Here is a 20493-nt window from a genome sequence, read left to right on the forward strand (position 1 = left end):
AAAGCCTGCTTTGATGTTCTGAAAGGTCATTTCACCTTTCCTCATTGCACTTGCAAACAGTCTGAAGCAGAACAGGAAAGATGCAAAAAACTTCTAATGAATTTTTTTTCCTTTTGATACAGATTTGATAACACAGAACCCAAACTTTAGAGTCGCCTGAGAATCCAGCCTCTTTGCCTCTGCACTTGCCATCAGTGAGGCCACTCTCCATTAAGGTTCCAATACATGCAGTTTGAATAGTTGCACAAGATGTGTCCATTAAAAAATGAAAGTGTGACTTTTAAGTAAATGAATTCTTAACAGAGATCTCAACATTGGACTGTGTTGGTGTTGGGCTTTTCAGCTGGGCAAGTAGATGTGCTTCTGGAAGAACAAGCCCAAGAAACAGGATTTTGCAAGGGGTAAGACCAAAAAAAAAGTACTGGAGGAAATACTTCCATCACTTCTAGAGAAATTAAAGCCTCTCAGGGAATGACAGCCCACAAGACTCCATTACGGTGGGAGAGAATGGTAGGAAGGAAGGAAGGATGGTGGCTCCCCATGGGATAATATGGTATGTCTGCCAAGTCACGAGAGGACGTGGTACTTAGCTATGGAAAGGAAACTGGCCTCCCAACAGGGCCCTGTGAAGCACGGGGCTTTTAGTACCACTGCTGCTTTGGTGCCTCCCATGCCAGGCAGAAATAACCTGCAGGAAAGGCGGACATGAAGAAGCCTGAAGTGAGAACCAACTGGCCAAATCTTGTACTTGAAGCAGGAGCCACATTGACTTTTATACACCATCCCATCATCCTAAATGATGGCAAAACTGTCAAATAACAAAAATGAAGCTGTGCCATCCACTCGCACCGATATCCTGGCTCAGCAGAAGGCCTCTGTGCACTGCCCTGGGGACAACACCATGGGACAAAGCTCTCCCCCCCCCTGCACAGCCATGAAATGCTTTGAGCTCAGCCCCTGAAACTGCAAAGCGCTCATTTTGTTGTCCATGCATAACGCTTTAATCCACCGAGCAAAAGCTGGACGTTGCTGTCTTTTATTCTGGCCGTACACAATTGCAACGCTCAAAAAGAAAAGCCCTTCGCCGCCCCCGCCGCTCCTCCGAACTGCTGACGCCCGGACGGGCAGCCCCAAGGCGGGGCCATTGGGATTTATTTAGTTGACTGCTGCAGATGATGCCTTTAGTGCCACAAACAGCCCTGGGGACAAGTCCTAATCATCTGGGGGGGTGATTATGTTCAGTTCTTCCTCCCCAAACCCCCCAGACGTAATTCAGATCCAACCTGGAGAGACAGGCAAGCACGCAAGAGGGGACCCCGGCACTGCACAGCCCCCCAGAAGCCATGTACAGGAGCAGCTTTCTCCGAGAGGTGCGCAAGGAGAAGTACGAGCGATCGGACGCCTACGATGAGCTGCGAGGCTCCCCTGAATTCGACAGTTTGGCCCAAGCCCGGGGCCTGGAGAACCTGCAGGAGCTCAACGAGCGCTTCGCCAGCTACATCAACCGGGCACGCGTGCTGGAGCAGCGCAACACCATCCTGCGCAAGCAGCTGGAGACCTTCCAGCGCATGGACGAGCTGGTGGGCTTGGAGGAAGCCTTTGCCGGACAGATCGAGTTCAACCGCCAGCGAATGCGGGAGCTGGCCTCCGACCGAGCCAAGCTGGAGCGGGAGGAGAAGGACGCCCAGCGCATGCTCGACGAGTACCGCAACAAGTAAGGTTTGCTAACGGAGGAAGATAGGTGGTATCGTTTCCATAGTTAATCTTTGTACTAAAGATGGGTTTGGTGTCACCAGCTGCTTCTCCTGCATGGGTGATGCCTCTCCACGTGTACCAGACTTGTAGACTGGGATGGCATGTAAGCCCATGGTGAAAAGCAAGGTGCCAGGACTTAGAGAGCTCTGCATTTCATGGTCTCACTGCTACTAGATGGGCTAATGCCCTCTCCCTTCCATGGCAGCAGGTCCTTCCATGGCACACGTCAGTTGCTGCTGCTCGTTAGCTTTAGGAGGATTGTGCTCTGAGCCGCAAAGAGGGAATAACCCAATTATAAAACAGACGGCTCGAAGCAAGTCTTGTGTCCGAGCAGCACAGAGTTACACGGCCCCAAACATCTCCTGAAAGGTATGGGACATCTCGGAGGAACTCTTATTTACAGGCATTGTAAGACACCTGGGGCAGCCTGTACCAGCCTCTACAGATGTGAGATGAAACAAAAGTAAATAATTTTTTTTCCTGGTATGTGAAATTTGCCTAATTACCCTTCTGTTCTTCTTTGCATCCCCACTATTTCTGTCTCGTGCTACTAAAGCAATAGCTATAGGCTTTCCCCTAACTTCACCTCTTTAACCTCAGTGACGCCATAAACCAAAGAGCAGGAGCTTTGGGGGCTGAGGCATTCGAGTGCCTTCAGACACCTCTAGTCTCTTCCCTTCAGCAACAGGCAGTTTTGGCCATGTTGCTTAATTGCACAAGACTTGGTGAGTATTGCTCGGAAAAGGACTGCTCACAGGGGAGAAGGGTCTTGGATTCCTGTTACTTGTTGCTCAGGTTTTTTCCCCTCTAAATGTCTATCTGGCTAGTTCACCCAGGAAAATTTGGCAGCAGCATTGAGGCTGAAGACGAGCTTTTCATCCTCCCCACCAAAGGGTGAGGGGTGAACTCCATATAATATGCTTTAGCTTAGAAACCCTTCTCACTGATAGTGACGGGAAGGAGAAAAATGAAATCTTTTCAACAAATGCAGTCTTGGTAGAAGTGCAGCCCCTCCCAGGCAATGCTAACCACACTCACCAGAAACACTTTTAATAAGGCAGAAGGTGAATCATCTGGACTGCTGTCTTGCTGCTGCAGAAATACAAGTCCCTCAAGATTTCATCCCTTGTCCCCATCACAGACTTTTTTGTCTGACCTTGCCCAAACCACTTGATTTTTCAGTCTCATCCTCCATTGATTTTTCTCCTCCTCGGGACTAGAAAGTGTAAGACTGATAATACATTCCTTTTCCGTCTCTGATCATTTTTCAACTGGAAAGAGCCAGAAAACAGATGCAAGATAATTGATGTCGAGGCCGTCTGTGTCTTTAGGCCATGATCTGATGATGTGTTGCTATCGGTGGCCGTACAGTCCTAACGCACCCTCACCCTGCCCTCCCCAGCCCTGCGCGCCGCTCAGCGCCCACCATCTGGTCTGCCGTGCTGCCACAGCTATTCCTGGGACCGCCCTGAGATTTGAATCAAGAAAATGAGCCAGCCTAAAAAAAAAAAAAATAAAAAATTAAAAAATACTATCTCCAACACAATTCAGCAGGCTGCCACATGAACAGCCCATGGGGCATGGCACAGCTGTAGAAATGCTTTCTTTCTCGTCTGACAGCAGAGAACGGCCCAGCCAGGTGCACTGAGACTTAATGCTGGAACCGGTCAGATGTCCACGATGCCCTGACTCGGTGCCCGCAAGTAAGAAGCCCCTGGTTAGGCCGTTTGTATTCCAATATTTATGAGCAGGAAGTACAGCTATGAGCCGATGCTATAATTCAGCTGTTGACTTTGATACTTGTTCATATGTTTTTATTGCACAGTGTCCGTGAGATTTTGACTAAAGTCAGTACTTAAACGTCTAGCTGCATAGTAGTTAAAAATACGTGCAAACTGTACAGAAACATGCAGTGCTATGGTATGGCTGGGCAAAAATGCGTTATCTCTGTCTCGAGTATTTCAGGTAGGGGAAGAGCCAATGCAGGGAAATACACAACTTTGATTTCAACAACTTGCAAGAAAAAAAAAATCAGAAAAACTGGTAAGAAAAAACACGTTTGTACTGGCAACCTTTTAATGGGTTCCTGCATCCACCTGAGGAGTTTGTGGATTAGTTGCCTCTATGGTTCTTCAGCAGCAGGATTAGCTATCTGACACAAAGATAATTTGCTTTTTATTAGAGTTGCTTTATGCAAACTGTAAATAGGTGGGGGAGAATACAAGATATTTGACAATTCTGGAGGGGAAACACCCAGAGAAGGGCCTGTGCTTTTTGAAAGTGAGATTTAGGACCTGTTACAAGGGTAGTTAGTGGCTTCTTAGAAAAAATGGATGGTGCCTTCTCATACAGTCTTGGGATGTTCACTCAGCAGCCGTAAACAAAAGTAAAAAGGAAATTTTGACCATATTTAAGCCAACAACATTGCAATTAAAAAATTAAAGATATACAGGGCCATTACAATGGAAGGGCAGGGGCTGCTTTTTAACCAAATTGCCTTCAGTTTACATCAAGAAGTGAATTTTGGTTTTGTTTTTTTTTCTCTTGGGAGCTTCTGACTTTGACCTGACGGCAGACATGAAAGTTTCTCCAGCGTCTGAAAAAAAATTGGTTGGGTTTGGAGTTGCAGGCATTAAGACAAGGCCAGTGCTCTGACACCGTGTACTCTGCCGTCTCACCCTGTTTCTAGCTCACAGCCATCCTGATGGCTATGATTTCAGCTACTTAAACTTACGAATAAAGCTCTGCAAACAAAATATGGGAGGAATGATCTCCTGTGCCGGGTTAGGGCCTTGCCATGCTACTGAAGTCAGAGCGCTCCTGTGCTAGGACCTCCTTTCCCACCTGGCTCTGCGCTCCGTCGGCAGCGGGCGGTGTGGGTTTCTTGCTTCATTTTGGAACATAAAGCATCTACTTTTGGCACCCTAGGATTCACAAAATCTCTTAGAGCGGAGCATTGTGTACAATGGACAAATGTCTGTGTGCTTCAGTAATGCAAGGAATTTTACCTCTTACAACCCATTCTTTTACTCACATTCACAATTTGGGAAATAGATTTATATCTATAAGTAAACCTTTTAAAGCTACATTTATATAAGTAGAGCTTTTAAAGCTACATTTAAACACAGTAGGGCCTGGGACTACTGGGTCTGTACAATTAAATGTGCATGAAGCGTTGAAAAGTAGATCTTATGTTAAAATTTATTTTTAAATCCTCTCTAGCCCCATTCATAGCTTTTCACATTAACATGAATAATTCAGACTCTGTACCAGTGGAGAATTCTTCCTCTTGAAGTTGCAAAAAAAGCATCGCTAGGAATTGTTTGGATCCATCTCATAAAAAGACTAATTATACTAATTTTATTGAGCATCATTATTATAGCAATGTAGCATCTGGCTGTGGGAAAGGACTGTATTTCTCTCTCCATGATATTAGGAAAGATGCTGAAACCCAGATTTTAGCGCCCTTGACTGAACAGGATTAATTAACTTCAGAAATTAAAAGTTTTGCTAATCGATTGTTTCATTTAAAATTCACTCACTGCTAATCTTGCCGGTTTTGCGTGCCATACGATTCCCTGGAAGTCGCTAGACACAGAAATTGGCATCGTGTTCTCCAAGCCGCGCCGCGTGGTGATGCTCTGGTGAGCTGATGCCCTTTGGGGTCACCGTGGAGACCCAACACCCGTGAGAGGAAACAAAAGCAGGAAAGCAGTGGGATGTGAGGAGCAGCAGGGACTCCATCGGCAAAGATGTCTTCAAGCTCTGCTTCTCTGGTGCTAGGGAGAGCTTTATCACGTGCAGCCGTGGGTGAGGAGGCCCTGCCTGCCCTCCACCCCCTCCTCAGACTGCCAAAATCTTGTCCTGGGGCTCTCAGCCGCTCCACAGCAGCTTCTTGGTAACACAGGGAGCGATCTGTTAATAAATCAGCAGAGCACAGCCCTCACGAGGCTCATCCTAGCTTTCAGGGTATAAACCAGAAGTGTTATTGGTCTGTCTGTCATCCTGGTAGGACCAGCGTTTTTGCAGTTTGTGCCCTCTTTGGCACCCAAATTACTGCTGTCTCTATTGAGAAAAAGCTAGCGAAGTGCCTCAGGGAAAGCGAAGAGGAGAAAAGTAGTAGAAAAGTTTAATCTCTGCTTGCGGCAAGCCAAGACGCTTCATACATTGCTGGAAAAGTTCACTAGGGTTTGACAGAGGCAGCATTTCTCTTTATATTAAAGGTGCAGGCTTGACACCAAATTGAGTATCTGGCCATTGAGCATCACGAGGATGTATTGTGACTGTTTTCCCTTTGGAGAGGAGCCAGCCCTTGCCCTGCAGCAGAGACAGGGTCTGAAAAAAAACGAGCCTTGCCCTGGCCCTGTCTTTTAAGAGCAAGCACAGGCTGCCTGTCAGCTGGGGGTGGGAAAAAATAATTTACAGTGCTGCTGGAGCCGTGCTTTCCAGGTGGAGAAACAAGACTAGCGGTGGGCTTCCCTCCTGCATCCCCAGTGCTCTCACCAGGCCAGTGCCCCGAGCTCAAGGGGCTCAACAAATACCTGTAAATCTGTTGGTGCCCCAACCCAGAGCTGCTAAACTAAGAGAGGTGAGATAATGGGAACCTTTACAGCTCTGCTCTGCTTTGTTCGAGCCTGGCGGCACCTTCCACTCCATTTCTTTTCCGCTATGCAAAAACCAGTATCTCTTTTTTTTCTAAACGGTTCAAAAAGGTTTGTTGCACCCCTACAGCTACTTGACTAGATGAGAAGGGTGTTTTTTTAAAAATGAAGCAAATGAACCTCATCACTCTTAAGGTCCAGGAAATGCTGACCAACAACCATCTAAGAAAAGCTTGACCTCTTTTCAACATGTCCAGCTAATTACCCGAACATTGAAATCAGGTTTGAAGCATAACAGGGCTGCAATTTGTCACCGTTGCACTTACGTAGATCCAGTTCAGGAGGCGCAGAGGCATTGTGAGGTCTCTGAAGCATTTCTAAGAGCTCCTTAGCCCTTTTGCCCTGAGCTTCTGGAGTAGATTGAACATCACTTAAAAGCAACCCTCCTTCAAAAGACAATATTAACTCTCTCAAGGCTGCCAAGTGGATTTATGGCTGTGTGACACAGCAGGCATTTGGGTTATTTGAGAGTGAAGGAAAATACAGCTGACTCTTTCCATCATTGAAAGAATTTCTGAGTAAGGACCTAGCAACTAGGCAGATTTGAGCAGGTCTGAATGACATTAGGGCTGAGGTTTAGACTCTGACTCTATCGGATGGTTGTATATTACTAGGAGTGTAAATCCAGCCTTTTATCGTAGCTGTATATTTGATTTTCACAAGCTGACACAATCTGCTTCGTTCTTGCTCAGTTGTCAGAAAGTATCTAAGTTAACGACCTATTTGTTGCCAACTGCACACAAAATTTTATAAGATGGTTAGAAAACTGGTTGGAGGTGAGCTACTTAATGAACACCAGAAACAAAGGCAGCCTCTCTTTTGAAGCTGAATATTCTTGGTTGTATCCTTGGAGTGAACCCGGTGTTAATACAGTTTGGCAAAAAGACGTTGTTTTGGTTTTGCCAGAAAATGGCACTTCAGCTGAAGAGACCCAGCAATTTGTAGGAGTGATAATGAAATAAAACCTCATCTTTTTCATTTGTTTCTTCGCTGTTCACGGTAAGAATTGAGAACAGACCAGTGACCAACCCTGCTAATATTGCGGGATTTCAAAAGAAGGGAAAGGTGGGAAATGAGAGCACCAAGTTGAGTCCATTTCTTTGTTGTGCTAGGTTTGTCCTTCGTGGTCCTAGTCAGTTCACGAGTGACCCCATCCCTTCAGCTTTCCAAGACGTGTTGAAAGAGATGAGAATAACATTGGCTGTTCATCCTTCAGGAGAGAAAAAGAAAGAACCGAGGCTGACACGACCATTATAGCTTCATCCTTGATGGGTTCAGTCCAGGAACTGACAAGTTCCCTGTTGACTGGAGCAAGTCCCTTAGATGCCACCAGCATATCTGGGCTGAATCGATGATTCCAGCAGACAGACAAGGGCTTATGTTCAATTCTGAATTTCAGACAGGGCTCATGCCTGTGTTGTTGGCCATTGCTTGTACTGCAAATGAAGGACGTTCACCACCAGAGTTGACTTGTCACCCACCATGAGGGTTTCTTGTAGAAAGTAAGAAAATGACAGCATTTTATATCTCTGAATCTCTATTATTTTAGGGAGAGCAAAGGGATAAACAGGAATAGACTGAATTTATGTACTTTGGCACTGGCAGCCGATGGAGTTTGATGAGCCTCTTGTTCAGTACTGATGGCAAAGTCTCATTGCCTTGTACTATAAGATGTTTTTGGCTGGTTTTTTTTTTTTAAATGGGGTCTCATTAAAGCATATGTCCTATTAAACATTTTATATATAGTTTATTTAGGGAAAGGAATAAACAACAATAATCAACAATTAGGAAGTTTTGTACTCTGCAGCTAAAAGGGTTTTCTAGAAGATAATTCTAACATACAAATACAGACCTCTAATTCTTAAAGAATATGTGCTGCTTCCTCAAATCAAAGATAAACACGGTATATATCCATTGTTCACTCCATACAGGAACATGCCCATTATGCACTTGTGGACATTTTATAAATGCGTAAGAATAGTTGGCTAAATGCAGTCCTTACTAAGACTCACATATGATTTTGACCAAGCTAAAATATGAATTGCTGTTAAAGAGGACACAAAGCTTGATCCATCAAAGCATCCTAATACAACATTATTCATACACAATCAATACGTGAAATTGCAACCTTGTGTTTAACGTGTCTATCATGAAAATGCTTATTGAACAACATCAGGTAGAACAGAAAACCAAGTACAATATAATTAAATGCTAATGTACCAATGTAGCAAATACACACATAGTAACCACCGATGAATGGCTGTCACTGTAGTCCAATGCCAATCGAATACACTTCTATTGTGAATAATCGGTTCCTGGGCTTTCTGTGAGAAAGTGGTAGCAAATGTGTGGCATTCCCTTGTCTTCTGAGACTAAGTTGAGGACGGGAAGTTAGTCAATTCCAGAAGTACTCTCAGCATCTGGAACCAAAAAAAAAATTAATGCTAATGCATAAGCAAATCTTTTGGGCCCTTTCAAATTTCATGTTCTACTTTAGCGTGAAGCATATATTGTGCATGATAGTGCAGATGAAAATGCAATTTGCAGAAGGATGAACCATTGAACTTCATCTCCTTTGTTCTATTTGCAGATACAGAAATGAACGTGAATATCAGCAGAGACTAAAAGAAACCCTTGAACGCCTTAATAAGGTAAGCCTGGAAAAAGGGAAAGGGAAAGGTCTTTATAATTTTTTTCCTATGGTTTCATTTGCTCCAGGAAGCTGCTCTGAAGAGCAGTGGGAAGAGAAAAATGTCAGCACATGACATTTCTTGTCATTATGTACTGATGAAAAGTTCTCCTTCCCCTTCATCCCCCTCCCTAAGCCCTGTGCAAATGGCTGAGCCTCGGCGTCTGCGTACGCGCTGTGTAGCACCCTGCTCCGTGCAGTCCTGCTGGTTTGGGTCATGTAGCACGTGTCATCCGCACCCCACAGCCACAGCTCTGCTCAGGACTTCATTAATTTCCCAGTAAGACCAAAGACTAGGAGGATCTACTGCATAACGCTCCTTTTAGAGCATCAGCAAATGGCTCCTGCATTCGTTTCGGGACCAGGAGTTGACATCCGTGTTGCTTCCTCCACATCCAATGTGAACTTTGCAAATTCACCCTTGCTGAAGATCTGGCACACTTTTAGGTGCCTTTAGTAACTCTTTTTAACTCTTTTAACACTTTTGGTTTTTTAACTGAGAAGACGATTTCTCTCTGATCAAATTAGCGTTTACACACAGAGGTAGGAAAAGCCCATTTATTAATCGTATCGTGCAGCCAATACACATATCTGAGAGTCCAACATATGACCAGAGAAAACTTGTTTGTTGCTAAATACCTTCTTCCTCCCCGTTTTTTTAATACAGCTACTGTATTAAAGTATATTTAGTACTGATATCATGGCATGAGAAAATGCTGATTGTGTCTAACTCTTGGAGCCTGGTGTATCTCAAAACTCCTCAGTCCCTTGCAGGATACGGTCAGCCCTTCCCAGCACAGACCCGCAGCCTCCCATTAGGTTTCCAAATAAAAGAGAAGCCACAATCCGCCCTGATTTGTTCCTTTCACAGTGAAACACCAGGAGTGTTTATGTTGAGCTGTACTTTCCTGAACTAATACCTGGGAAGATAAACAATAATGATAGTAATAAGGCTCAGAGGAAAGATTAAGGTTTACTAACATATTTAGGATGTTTCCAAACCAGGTCTGTGAAACTGAGATAGCCTGATTCATCCTCTCTTAATACGAGCTTTCATCTGAGTGAAGAAAGTTGTATTATACCTTTCCCCAGTTCTATTTTTCACAGCTTCTGTGAAAGCTTCACAGCTTCATCTTCTGCATTGGGAAACAATTACAGGTGGATTAAGTATACTTTTTTTTTTTTTATTTCTCCGCTACACATGGCATGAGCTGTGCTGCTTGAGGACTGTCATATCAATGACATGCCTGGTTTATGTTTAAAAAAGTGTGCGTTGTAGCACTTCTGTCTCCAAAGAGCTCTGGATGTCCTGCGTCAGTGCTGTTTTCCAGTGTGCTAGCTGGGCTCTTGGACACCCTGCAAGCTCTGAAAAGATATTTGTGGAGGCAAATATTCTGTACAAGGGGTAGGTGGAGCTGATAGGTCCATCTTCATGGCTCCTCTGAGCCGATCTGTGGCTAAAGAAAAATGAATTGATTCTCTGACACAACTGACAAGCTCTTGAGCCGCAGGCAATGTTTTTATCCCAGGCTGCGTCTGGACCCCCCCTTGGCTGCCCCCGTTGCAGCAGCTCCTTGCATTGGGGCACCGAACACTTCAGGGGACGCAGCTGATTTTCCGTACAGTGCCCAAGACGTAGCCTGAAACACGCGTGTACAGACGTAAACTCATGCCTTTTCTGACAGATGGAGAATCAGTTTGGAAAATCGGCAAATGTTGGTTCTAGAGAGATCTGAGGGATTTCTCTTCCACGGTAAATGAAAATGCTGCTTCAGCACATGGATCAACGCTCTGGAATCAGCACCTAAAGCAGAATGGTTTTTCAGAAGTTGAGACAATAGCAAATACTGCAAAGTTCAGAAGAAAATGTATAGGCACTGCACTGTTCTGATGTACGGCATCATCAGTGAAGGTGGTCTATCTGAAAGCGGGGAATAAAAGCAAAAGTGTTTTTCCCCTTTGAAGGACCATTTGGAAAGCTGAACCCTGCTTTTGCTTATTACGTGCAGAAATATTTGCTTATCGGTGTTATCTAGGGGCCTGGGGGCTTTTTTTGGCTCCCCCCCAAGCCTCCCAACATGGCCATTATCCTCCTGATCTTTCTCTCAATAGGAAGGCAGAGGAGCGCAGAAAAGCAGCGGGCTTTCCCGATGACTGGCTCCGAATGTGCTGGTCTGGACGTGTCTGAATCAGCCGCTGCCTCACAAAGCAGAGGGACCGCTGGAGAGGTCTCTGGCGGGGAGGCTCAGCAGCATAATGAGACAGCTAACAGCTACACATTTTTGGAATAGCGCGTGCTGTGCACGTGCAAAAAGAAAAATCCCGTTCTAGCAGTCATATGCTGCAGCCATAGATTTCAGTGGTTCATTTGCAACCCGTGCTCCACTCACTGACATGTTTACGGCTGGTAGTGGCACATACGTAATTTTAAAGGGACACCTTTACATCCTTTTTTTTTTTCTTTTTTTTTTTTTTTTTTCGCTTTGAGTTAAATGCAGAAATCAAGACTTTCTTGAGACAAATTGCAAACTGGCGGGGGGGGAACTTACAAGTTTCGTAGAGTTGCAATGAAGATGCAGTTGGCAGCTTTCAAGATACTTTCTCAAAAGCAGTATTTTGCAGTATTAGTTAATGATAAACCTAACCATGAAGGCATGCATTAAGTAGAAAAGTAAAGCTGTTCCCTTCACACTTACATATTTGTAAAATCCATTGCCAAGTTCCATGGAAATTTTTCTGTATTCAAAAGTTTGCATAAAATAACATAACATAGGAAAAATCTAAATGAGACCTTTGAACAGAAATGGAGATTTCACTGGATTTAAATACCAATACCACTCACACCTCTGTACTTTGAGATCATGATTGCTGTCATACGCCTTGTCCTCTGAAGTAACTGGACATTATGAACTTTTGCCCTCACAGATCCCAATGTATTAGAAACTTTTGCAGCAAGGTGATTTTTTCTGGACTTGCTCATCTGTCGTTTTTTATTTCCAGAAATAGCTCCAAATTGACAAACTTTTGTGATATTTGAGAATACACCAAAAGGAGTAAAAATACTTTGGACCATCCTCAGTATTTTTTTTATAAGGGCTTCTTTACTGGGGATATTAAAAAGGCATCAGGATACCTCACTGGAGAAACCAATGCCTTAGTCTATCGATGTCATCTGTTTAGGATTCATGCACCATTGCAACTTTTGGCGTCAAAGACTGGTATGGCATAGCATCTATTACTTGGCTCCCAGCATTCACAAAACATACAGTAAACATATTTTGACACTGCCAGGGCCAAACTGTACCATAAATCATATTTGTGCCGAAAAGTAGCGTGTACAATGGGAGAACACGATGAATACGGTGCCTCTTGTTTGTTGGTTTCATACTTTTGTTTCTCCCAGTAGGCTTTAATTCTCCACGCAGGCTGCTACGCCTGTACAAGGGCTCCCGTTACGGCTTCGTGGCTGCTGTGGTTTTGGCACTCCGGCCGTGCCTACTGACCGTGCCCCCTGTCTCTGCATTGCAGGAGGCTGATGAAGCACTGCTGTGCAACCTCGAGCTGCAGATCGAGTCCCAGTTCCTGCAGGATGACATTAATGCCACAAAGGACAGATACAAGAAGGTAACTGACTGATTTGCCATCTTCTTTAGCTCCTCCTTCTAGAGACGTGTGTGAAGCCTCGCCCTTCTCCATGTTCTGTTCCAGTGGTAATTTGGCAAATTAAAGCAAATCCCATTAGTGTTTTGGTGGGTAAATGTAGTGCTGTGCATTTTCAGTGGGCACAACAGCTGCAGCGTGGAGGTCAAGCCCGACGGCTGGGTGGCTGCAAGCATCCAAATTGACTCCCTCAAGGTCCTACAGCCTACGGCTGTGGCAATGTCTTGAATTTGTTGACCTGTTACCGTGATTCAAGCCAACGTGCTGGTCAAGCTGTCTTGTATTTCATGCTAAGAAGCTATTGCTTTCATCAGAGGGGGATACCCAATTTTCTGGGCCAGAGCGTTCCAGTTAATCAGCAGGCATAAGCCTGTGGCCGTTTGGTGATGCTGCAGCTGACTTGAACACATGCAGCCCTCTTCTCCCTTCTGGGAGAGCTGTGAGGCTTGGGATCAGACCGCTGTCCCATCTTTGCTGCTTTTGAAAGAACAGGCTCACTTTTTTGGATGACATGCAAAGGTATTTGTGTTTCTCACTTTGAATATCTCCTGTCAGATCAGAAATCTCGGAATCTTTAATTAATTCTATGAATTATATTGTCACTTAGCTAAATGCCTGTAATGTACCCTCAGCATGATGGAACTGTTAGCACACATGCACTCAAAATTGGGTCTAAAACCACATTCCCAAACCAAGTCTGAACACGAACTGGACTTTTATATGCTGAAAGAAGTAAATATCTAGGAATAAACTCCAGAAGTGGAGCACACTGAAGGGAGGACCTTGCTATGGCATTTTCTGATGAAAATGTTTTTTCCTTCACCACAGAACCTTATGGAAATCCAGACCTACGTCAATGTTTTGCAGCAGATCATCCAGACAACCCCTCGTGTGTCCCCTATAACCACTGGCATATGTGAGGTAGGTATTGCTGTCGGTAAATACAAAGAGACAATGTTTACTCCTAAAGTGTCCCAGATCCTCTGACTCTCACTCCAAGGTTAGATGAAATATGAGTAAGTATTGAATACTGAATGTGAGAGAAAAAACTAACTGCAGCTTTGGAAAACGGAATTGATGAGGAGAAGAGAGATTGCGTTAGGAGTACTCCAGCATATGTATTAACCCCCAAAATGGCTAGTTCAAAGGTAGTTGAAGTAGTTGTGCTTCCTATCCGAGGAAGAGCTGGCAGGATATATGAGTATTTACAGAGAAAGTAAATCTTGTCTTGAAGGGGCGAGATGTGGCAAAAATTTGTAAATCAAGTAAATTGCTACAGACTAGATGACAACTTGGTGATTCCCACCAATATGAGTGGCTGTGCTGAGAACATTCATTAGGTGCAAGAAGATACGAACAGCTGTATCTACAGGGTCTAACTTCAACACAAGCTGTAGTTCTACAGTCCTGCCATCTGACATCTTTTATTCTTAAATCCATGCCACAGGGGTTTACTTGAGGTTCAAGACCCATCTTTTTGTTTGTCTTTTGTCATTTTCTGTCTGTCTTTACAGTTTATTTCCAGTAGTGGAATTTCTTTTGGCTCTTTTTAAAAAAGAGTGAAACGTACTTTCCTGTACACACGTTGTTTTCTTCCAACCAGGAAAAACTGATAGCGGAGAGGAGGATCCCTGTTCTGCAGAGCCAGCTGGAGGAATACAAGAGCATCCTCTGCCAGCTACAGGCGCAGAAATACAAACTGCAGACAGAGGTACTGCCATCACCAGCCATACACACAACCATGATGCTCATGAACTCTGCATTTCTATGGCCACATGGTAAAACCTGAGTGTCCTTTAACAGGGTCTTGTGAGCTCAGTTGGCTTGGAGGTGTGTTTTCCTTTTAGTTTTCCACCTTTTTCTTCAGCTGTTTAATTCCCATTCTCTTGGTGGTCCAAATTGTCAGGTTTAGATGCACAGGGAGGGCTGTAGGTGTCGTAGCCACAATGAAGCCATCTTTGCTTAGCAGAGTAGCTGGTGGGAGAAGGTTTCTGCGTTGCAGCTAGATTCCTGCAAGACAGAGTTAGCAGGAGGTCGTGGATGGAAACGTCACAGCGGGCTGGTCTTGCTTGCTTTCTTACTTACTGAGATCAGGTTGGAAATCGGCTTCGTGAAAAATGATGGGGGATCTTCAGGGCTCTGTTCAGTCCTTTCCGTCAGCGCCACATCCAGTGCTGATCTTGCTGTGGGAAGGACTGGACAGACCTGGTAACCAAAACTGAAATAGGTGTCGAGCTACATTTGGCATCCTGTGTTCATCCCTGTCACTACCAAGCACTAAGTCAATGCCTCTCCTATGCTTGGACAGTACCAGCACCGAAACCATCTGCTTTTTGCCAGGTCCTGATTTGCAGAAAATGACTGGCCAAGACTTTGACTCGTTGCTCCTGCCCATCTCCCAGCCAAACCTGCCACGAATTAACCTTCCCTCTCCAGCCAGTGTCTCCAAGCGAGAGTGCAGTGCAGGGACGAGGGTGGCAGGAGGTGGAGGAGCAGCTAAAGGCCACAGTGGATGGAGACCAGACCTGGATAATTGCCAATGGCAGGGCTGCCTCCGCGCCGTTGAACGGTTCTCGGCGGATAGGGGTGGAAAATGGCCATCTTATGCCCTCCAAATACAGCTTCCTTTTTGCCTCCTGTTGTCCATCCAGGGGGAGGGGAGTGATACAGTGGCGTGAAACACCTTTTGGTGGGATTTTGGACTCCTCTGGACAGCCATAGCAGCAGCTTTTGACATCCTGAGCCTAACTTCTTTCACTAGGGCACTTGGGGACAGTGCTACCCCAGGTCTTTTCCTTGGTCTCTTTCTCATGTCTGATGCTCTGGTGGAAAGGGCACATGCGCTCTGGGAAGGGCAAGAATCAATATAGCGATAAGGGAGATGATAATAATATAGAAAAAGGGGAGAAAATCATCCTTCTGCTGGCAGACTTTGGGGGATTAATTGTGCTGCTTTCAAAATCAAATCTTCATGTCCCATTTAGAAAGAGTTTATTCATTCATTCTTGTGCCTTGAGATTGAAAGAGTGAAATAACGTTGTGAGTGGAGGTCGATGGCATGGTTGCTTGTGACAGTGAAGGTTGGATCTGATGACTGAGGTGTCCTCGAGCTCCTTTGCTTTCCTGTTTCTGGACCTGATAACCGTGTTGCTGAGAGATTATCATCAACCCCACCTCATGAGCACTAAACACTACAGCGGTCTGTGGAACCTGTTGGTCCACTCACGTACTGCGATAGAATCAAACTAATGCCAAGGGACTTAGCTCCTAAATTTAGGCTCTTAAAAGGTTTTTGAGAATCTTGCCTGTAACATATAGAAATAAATCAATTATTAAAGAATCCATTAGTCAGTTATTGCCCCATTAGCTTTTTTGTGAGTTGATCTCTTTAAAAGCTGTTTGAAAAGGGAGAAAAACCCAAGTGATAAAGGAACTATAATGAATAGCCAAAAATAGCAGAAGAAAGTGAGAGCAGAATTACAGCATCAGATATCCCACCTGTAGCTCCTGCCCCTTGTTTTTGCAAGGCACTTTTGCCACCTCCTGGTTGCGGAGCTCTCCAGTGACCGGAGTTGAAGCCGTATGGCACAGCAGTTACTATTATCGCTAAAGTAAAAAAGTTGAGGATTTGGATTCAAAAAGGGAAGCTTTTTATTTAAAAAAAAGACCCTTCCTTAACCCTCACTGCTTGGTCTGCGGAGCTCAGAGAAGGTTTTGCCTGGGCACATCTTCCCGGTCAAGGACTTCTGCTCTCCTTGTCATCCACTGCCTGCTCTGCCGGGGCCGCCCGCGGTGAGCTGCAGGTTACGCAGCGAGACCTCAGCCAGCCTTGCGTGCGTGGGGAAGGAGGCATCTCACAGCTCTTCCCCCGGTTCATGCCGAGCCCATCGTGCTTATTGTGGAAAAGAAACCTTGGGATAGATGAGGGGGTGGGAGGGGGAGTTACTGGTTTTGAATAACTAAACAAATGCAGTGAAACTGCCGCTGTGTTTCAGCAGTGCGGCCTCACACATTGTAATAAAACAGGTCTTGCCTTTAATTACCCTTGAAATATGGGGATGCTGAATGCTTCCGAGCTGCTTCTTTCACCCACCAATTTTGTTTACCAGACAACCATGTTGGAGCAAGCGATTAAAAACACCCAGGAGAGTTACGACGATGAAATTCAGCTTTACAACGAGCAGATTGAAAACCTTAGGAAGGGGATAGAGGAGGCCGAGAGGACCTTGGAGAAGTACACGACCGACTGCCGCCAGCTGGTGATCTACCAGCAGTCCCTGGAGAACGAACTGGAACGGTACAAACGTATCATCGAAAACGAGGACAGCCGGTAAGGCTGGGTTTCTGGACTCTCCCAAAGGGACCAGTAATCTCTTTTAGCAACTTTGAAACATAGATGTTTAAGGGCATTTGATCCACCCACAGCTACCGCCATTTCACACCCTTCGCTGGTAGATATCCAGGGACAGGAAGATAAATAGATGCAAAAATCTGGTCAAGCCTCTGCCAAGGAAAGGGTCAGAGCCATTTTGAGTTTCTCCTTCCCATATCGTCTCCTTCCCAAGTAGTCCTGGCATTGGCAAACCGAGGTGAGGAGCATACAAAAGCAATTTGAACGCCCTCTCCGCTGCCCGGGTGTTGGTGACGCTTGCTGGGATGTTACGGGCAGGTTGGTCTTGCAGGGCTCAGACAGGGCAAATGTCCTGCAAAAGCAAAGCACTCTTCGCAGCAAACCCATTCTTCAGGCCAAGGGGAAAAAAAAGGGAAGAATAGAAGAATTTTGCAGGGATTTGGGCTGTGTTTAAAGCTACGGAGGAGCACTGGCTCCCTCTAATGTCACCTCATCAATTTTCAACGTCTCATTTTGGACACTGCCTTCTGGTTAGGAGCATCTTAGTAATTCTCAGCGCCAAAAATCAAAACGTGCAGCACTTGCCTATCAACACAGGGTGTACAGCCTCCCTAAAGGCCAAATAAGCCTCTCCAATTCTGGCAGAGCAGACTGGAAAGGCCACAGATACAGGAACTGGTTTGCATATAGGGTCGCCTCTCAGTTTTAATTTTTAACCCTGAATACCACTGACTCCTCAAATATTTTCCAAAGAAGACTGCTCAGTTTTCTGCTTGCCCTTCTGAAGTCAGGCATATGCAGGTAACGGCTACCAAATTCCGTATTTTTACTGTCCAGCTCCTGCTGCTTTCTGGTAGGTGTGGACTGACTGTTTGCCCAGCCAAAATCTTCCCCTCCTTTCAAAGTGCTGTGCTAAATTACAAACCTGTTGCTGTGGGTTTTAATTACTGGTGTACTTTACCTAATGCAGCATCCCATCTTGCTGGTGGAAACCAGCTTAAGTCCTGTGAAGGTGCTGTGGCTGCATTGATTTTCCCCAGACGAGGCTCCCGTCATTCTCTTTGACTCCTCACCGCAGAGAAATAAATTCCTTTAACCTCCGTGCTTCATTTTGTGCAATTTCACTGGCTCTTGATGGAAATGAGGGGGAGAGATCTGACCGATGCGTGTCTTCTCCGGCAGGTTAAACTCGGCTATAGCAGGAACGCCAGTCACACTCTTCACGCAGATCTATAGACCTGTCCAGCCTCCAGCTTCGAGGGGAAGAGGTAAACCTCTGACGTGTCTTTCTGTGTCTGTCAAGAGCAGCATCGTTGTATTTTAAGCTGTTTTTCCATTTGTCTTCCATACGAACACCAGCCGTGACAGCCTGACTCCAGGCTTGCTAAGTAAATGCAATGATTCCAGCTTACCTCAGCTGGCTTTGGGACAAGCTGTCAAAGGCCAAAACCACAAGCAAAAGAGTTTTTCTTTTTGCTAATTTCTGCAATTTGCTACTTAGGCCAATCAATAGAGCAAAGTCCAAAGGTGCTTGAAACTATGGAAAGAGCTGGGGGTTTTGTGCTGTCGTTGGGTCCCACTTTTGTACCTGCAAAGAGCGTCAGGGCACGTTGAGCGCCGCAGGCAGAGCACGCGGTTTGGGGCCTGTTTACGTCCCGTGGTCTGGTTTTCTCTGAACGGTGTTTCCTCCGCGTTGTACAATTGCTTGTTAGAATTAGGGTGCTTGTAAAGCTGGTGACAAGGAAATGGCCAGGACTAATCTAGCGAGGCTGCTCTTAACGAAGAGGGGAGTTGGTTTTTAGGAAGGTGCTGCAGGCACTGACATACGGGATGACTTACTATAGCTTAAATCCAAGGCTCGCTGGGGTTTTACTAACAACAAACTGCCCTGAGAATGGAGGTAAACCATCAAATGAGGGTTTGGGTTTTTTTTGAAATGCAGTTGTGATTTTTCTGTCTGCTCTGTGAACCGCAGCAGTTTTGTATGAAATGGGTCCGTAATGCCTGAGGCCAAATCCTCAGCAGCTGTCAATGACTGCTGTCCTGCAAAGTGGAGGTTTTTTACCCACTGAGGATTCGGCCGGTCTCTGTCCACACCTCTGCTTCCGACCTGCAAGGCGAGGAGGGCGTTTCCTGCGCACTGCTGTTCCCGTGCCATGGGACAAGCCAGCTGCCGCGGGGAACGTACAGGAACACCTGTCCGTCTGAGCCCCCAAGTCCCAGCCCCAGCCCCTGCCGCCTCTGCCCTGGCTGTTCATGCCACGGAAAGCAGCTCCTGCTGCTGCTGCTGAGCTGGCCTGGGGTCTGCGGCTGCTGACCGCCCAGGCGATCAGAAACACAGCCTGCGGGAAGGTTTTAAATAGGGCTTTTGGGGGTTTTTTTCCTTCCCTAAACCCTAGCAGAAGCTGTAAAAGCCAGCCAAGCTCTTTCCACTTGGTCCTACTGCCAGGCCGTGCCTCTAACTTTGGGCACCTGGCTTCAGTCTCTGCCTTAGGAGACCAGGTTTCTTGTCTCATTAATAGGGCCAAATCCTGCCACGATGCCTGGGAGGAAGGTGCTGAGCCCACTTGCTGCAGCTGAGCATTAATGCAGGCCTGATTGATAGGTGAAGGTTTTGTCAGGTGCCTCTCTGACACGCACGGTAGTCCTGACCTCACACCGCGCAGGGCAGCGGCGACCTCAGATGCAAACGGGCGCCTTGGCCGAGGGGCCCACGCCGAAGCCGAGGCTGTTCAATGCGCTGACGGAGGCTGTGCTCGCAGGCGCTGCTGCCGGGAGGGTGAGAGGCACCTCCAGCATTTGCAGCGACGGTGTTTCAGCACTGTTTGTTGTTTGCTTTGTTTTGATTTTTCCTTAGATATCACCCAGGCCATGCAAGACATTGCCAGTGTAAAGCCCAGACAAAAAGCTCTGACAAAGAAAACTGCCAGGAAAAAGGAGCTGAAGTCTAAAGACATAACCGACGGGCTCTCGCCTGAAAGAATGTATGAAAGAACTCTGGAGGGTTTTGACCAAGATCAGCTGGCGTTCAGGCGTGAAGGCTCAGTCACATCTGAACCTGGGCAGGAAGGATTAGAACTTGATGAAGAAGAAACGGGCCCAGAGGACGTACCTGATGGAGCCCAGATAAGTAAAGCCTTCGATAAATTGTGTAACATTGTGAGGGAGAAAATAAGACGCCACAAGAAACCAGAGCCTAAACCTGATGCCTATCCCAAAGGGCGTTATGTGCTGGTGACAGGGGAGGAAGGCTATGAAGAACCTTGCGTCTTGGCCCCCTCCATCCCAGCTGTGGGAGGGATCACAGTTTCCAACAGCAACGGGAAGGTGATGAACGGTGGTGAAGTGGAGCCCATACCGGAGCTGCCAGAACCTGC

At 45.9% G+C, this 20493-nt stretch overlaps 1 protein-coding gene across 1 annotated transcript in view; it reads left to right on the top strand.

Moving 5' to 3' along the window:
- The first annotated feature begins 1196 nt into the window (after positions 1 to 1196).
- The window catches only part of BFSP1 (beaded filament structural protein 1, filensin), a 19734-nt gene continuing 437 nt past the window's right edge, over positions 1197 to 20493 (top strand). Inside the window, 8 exon segments of the mRNA XM_009704220.1 lie at positions 1197 to 1714; positions 9007 to 9067; positions 12634 to 12729; positions 13594 to 13686; positions 14369 to 14476; positions 16875 to 17095; positions 18299 to 18384; positions 19974 to 20493. The exon segment at positions 19974 to 20493 is cut by the window's right edge and continues 1 nt beyond it. Of these exon segments, the coding sequence (XP_009702522.1) occupies positions 1344 to 1714; positions 9007 to 9067; positions 12634 to 12729; positions 13594 to 13686; positions 14369 to 14476; positions 16875 to 17095; positions 18299 to 18384; positions 19974 to 20493 (1556 nt within the window). The 5' untranslated portion in view covers positions 1197 to 1343.

Source organism: Cariama cristata, unplaced genomic scaffold (assembly GCF_000690535.1).
Source record: "Cariama cristata isolate BGI_N322 unplaced genomic scaffold, ASM69053v1 scaffold1817, whole genome shotgun sequence".
In the NCBI taxonomy this organism is placed as follows: domain Eukaryota; kingdom Metazoa; phylum Chordata; class Aves; order Cariamiformes; family Cariamidae; genus Cariama; species Cariama cristata.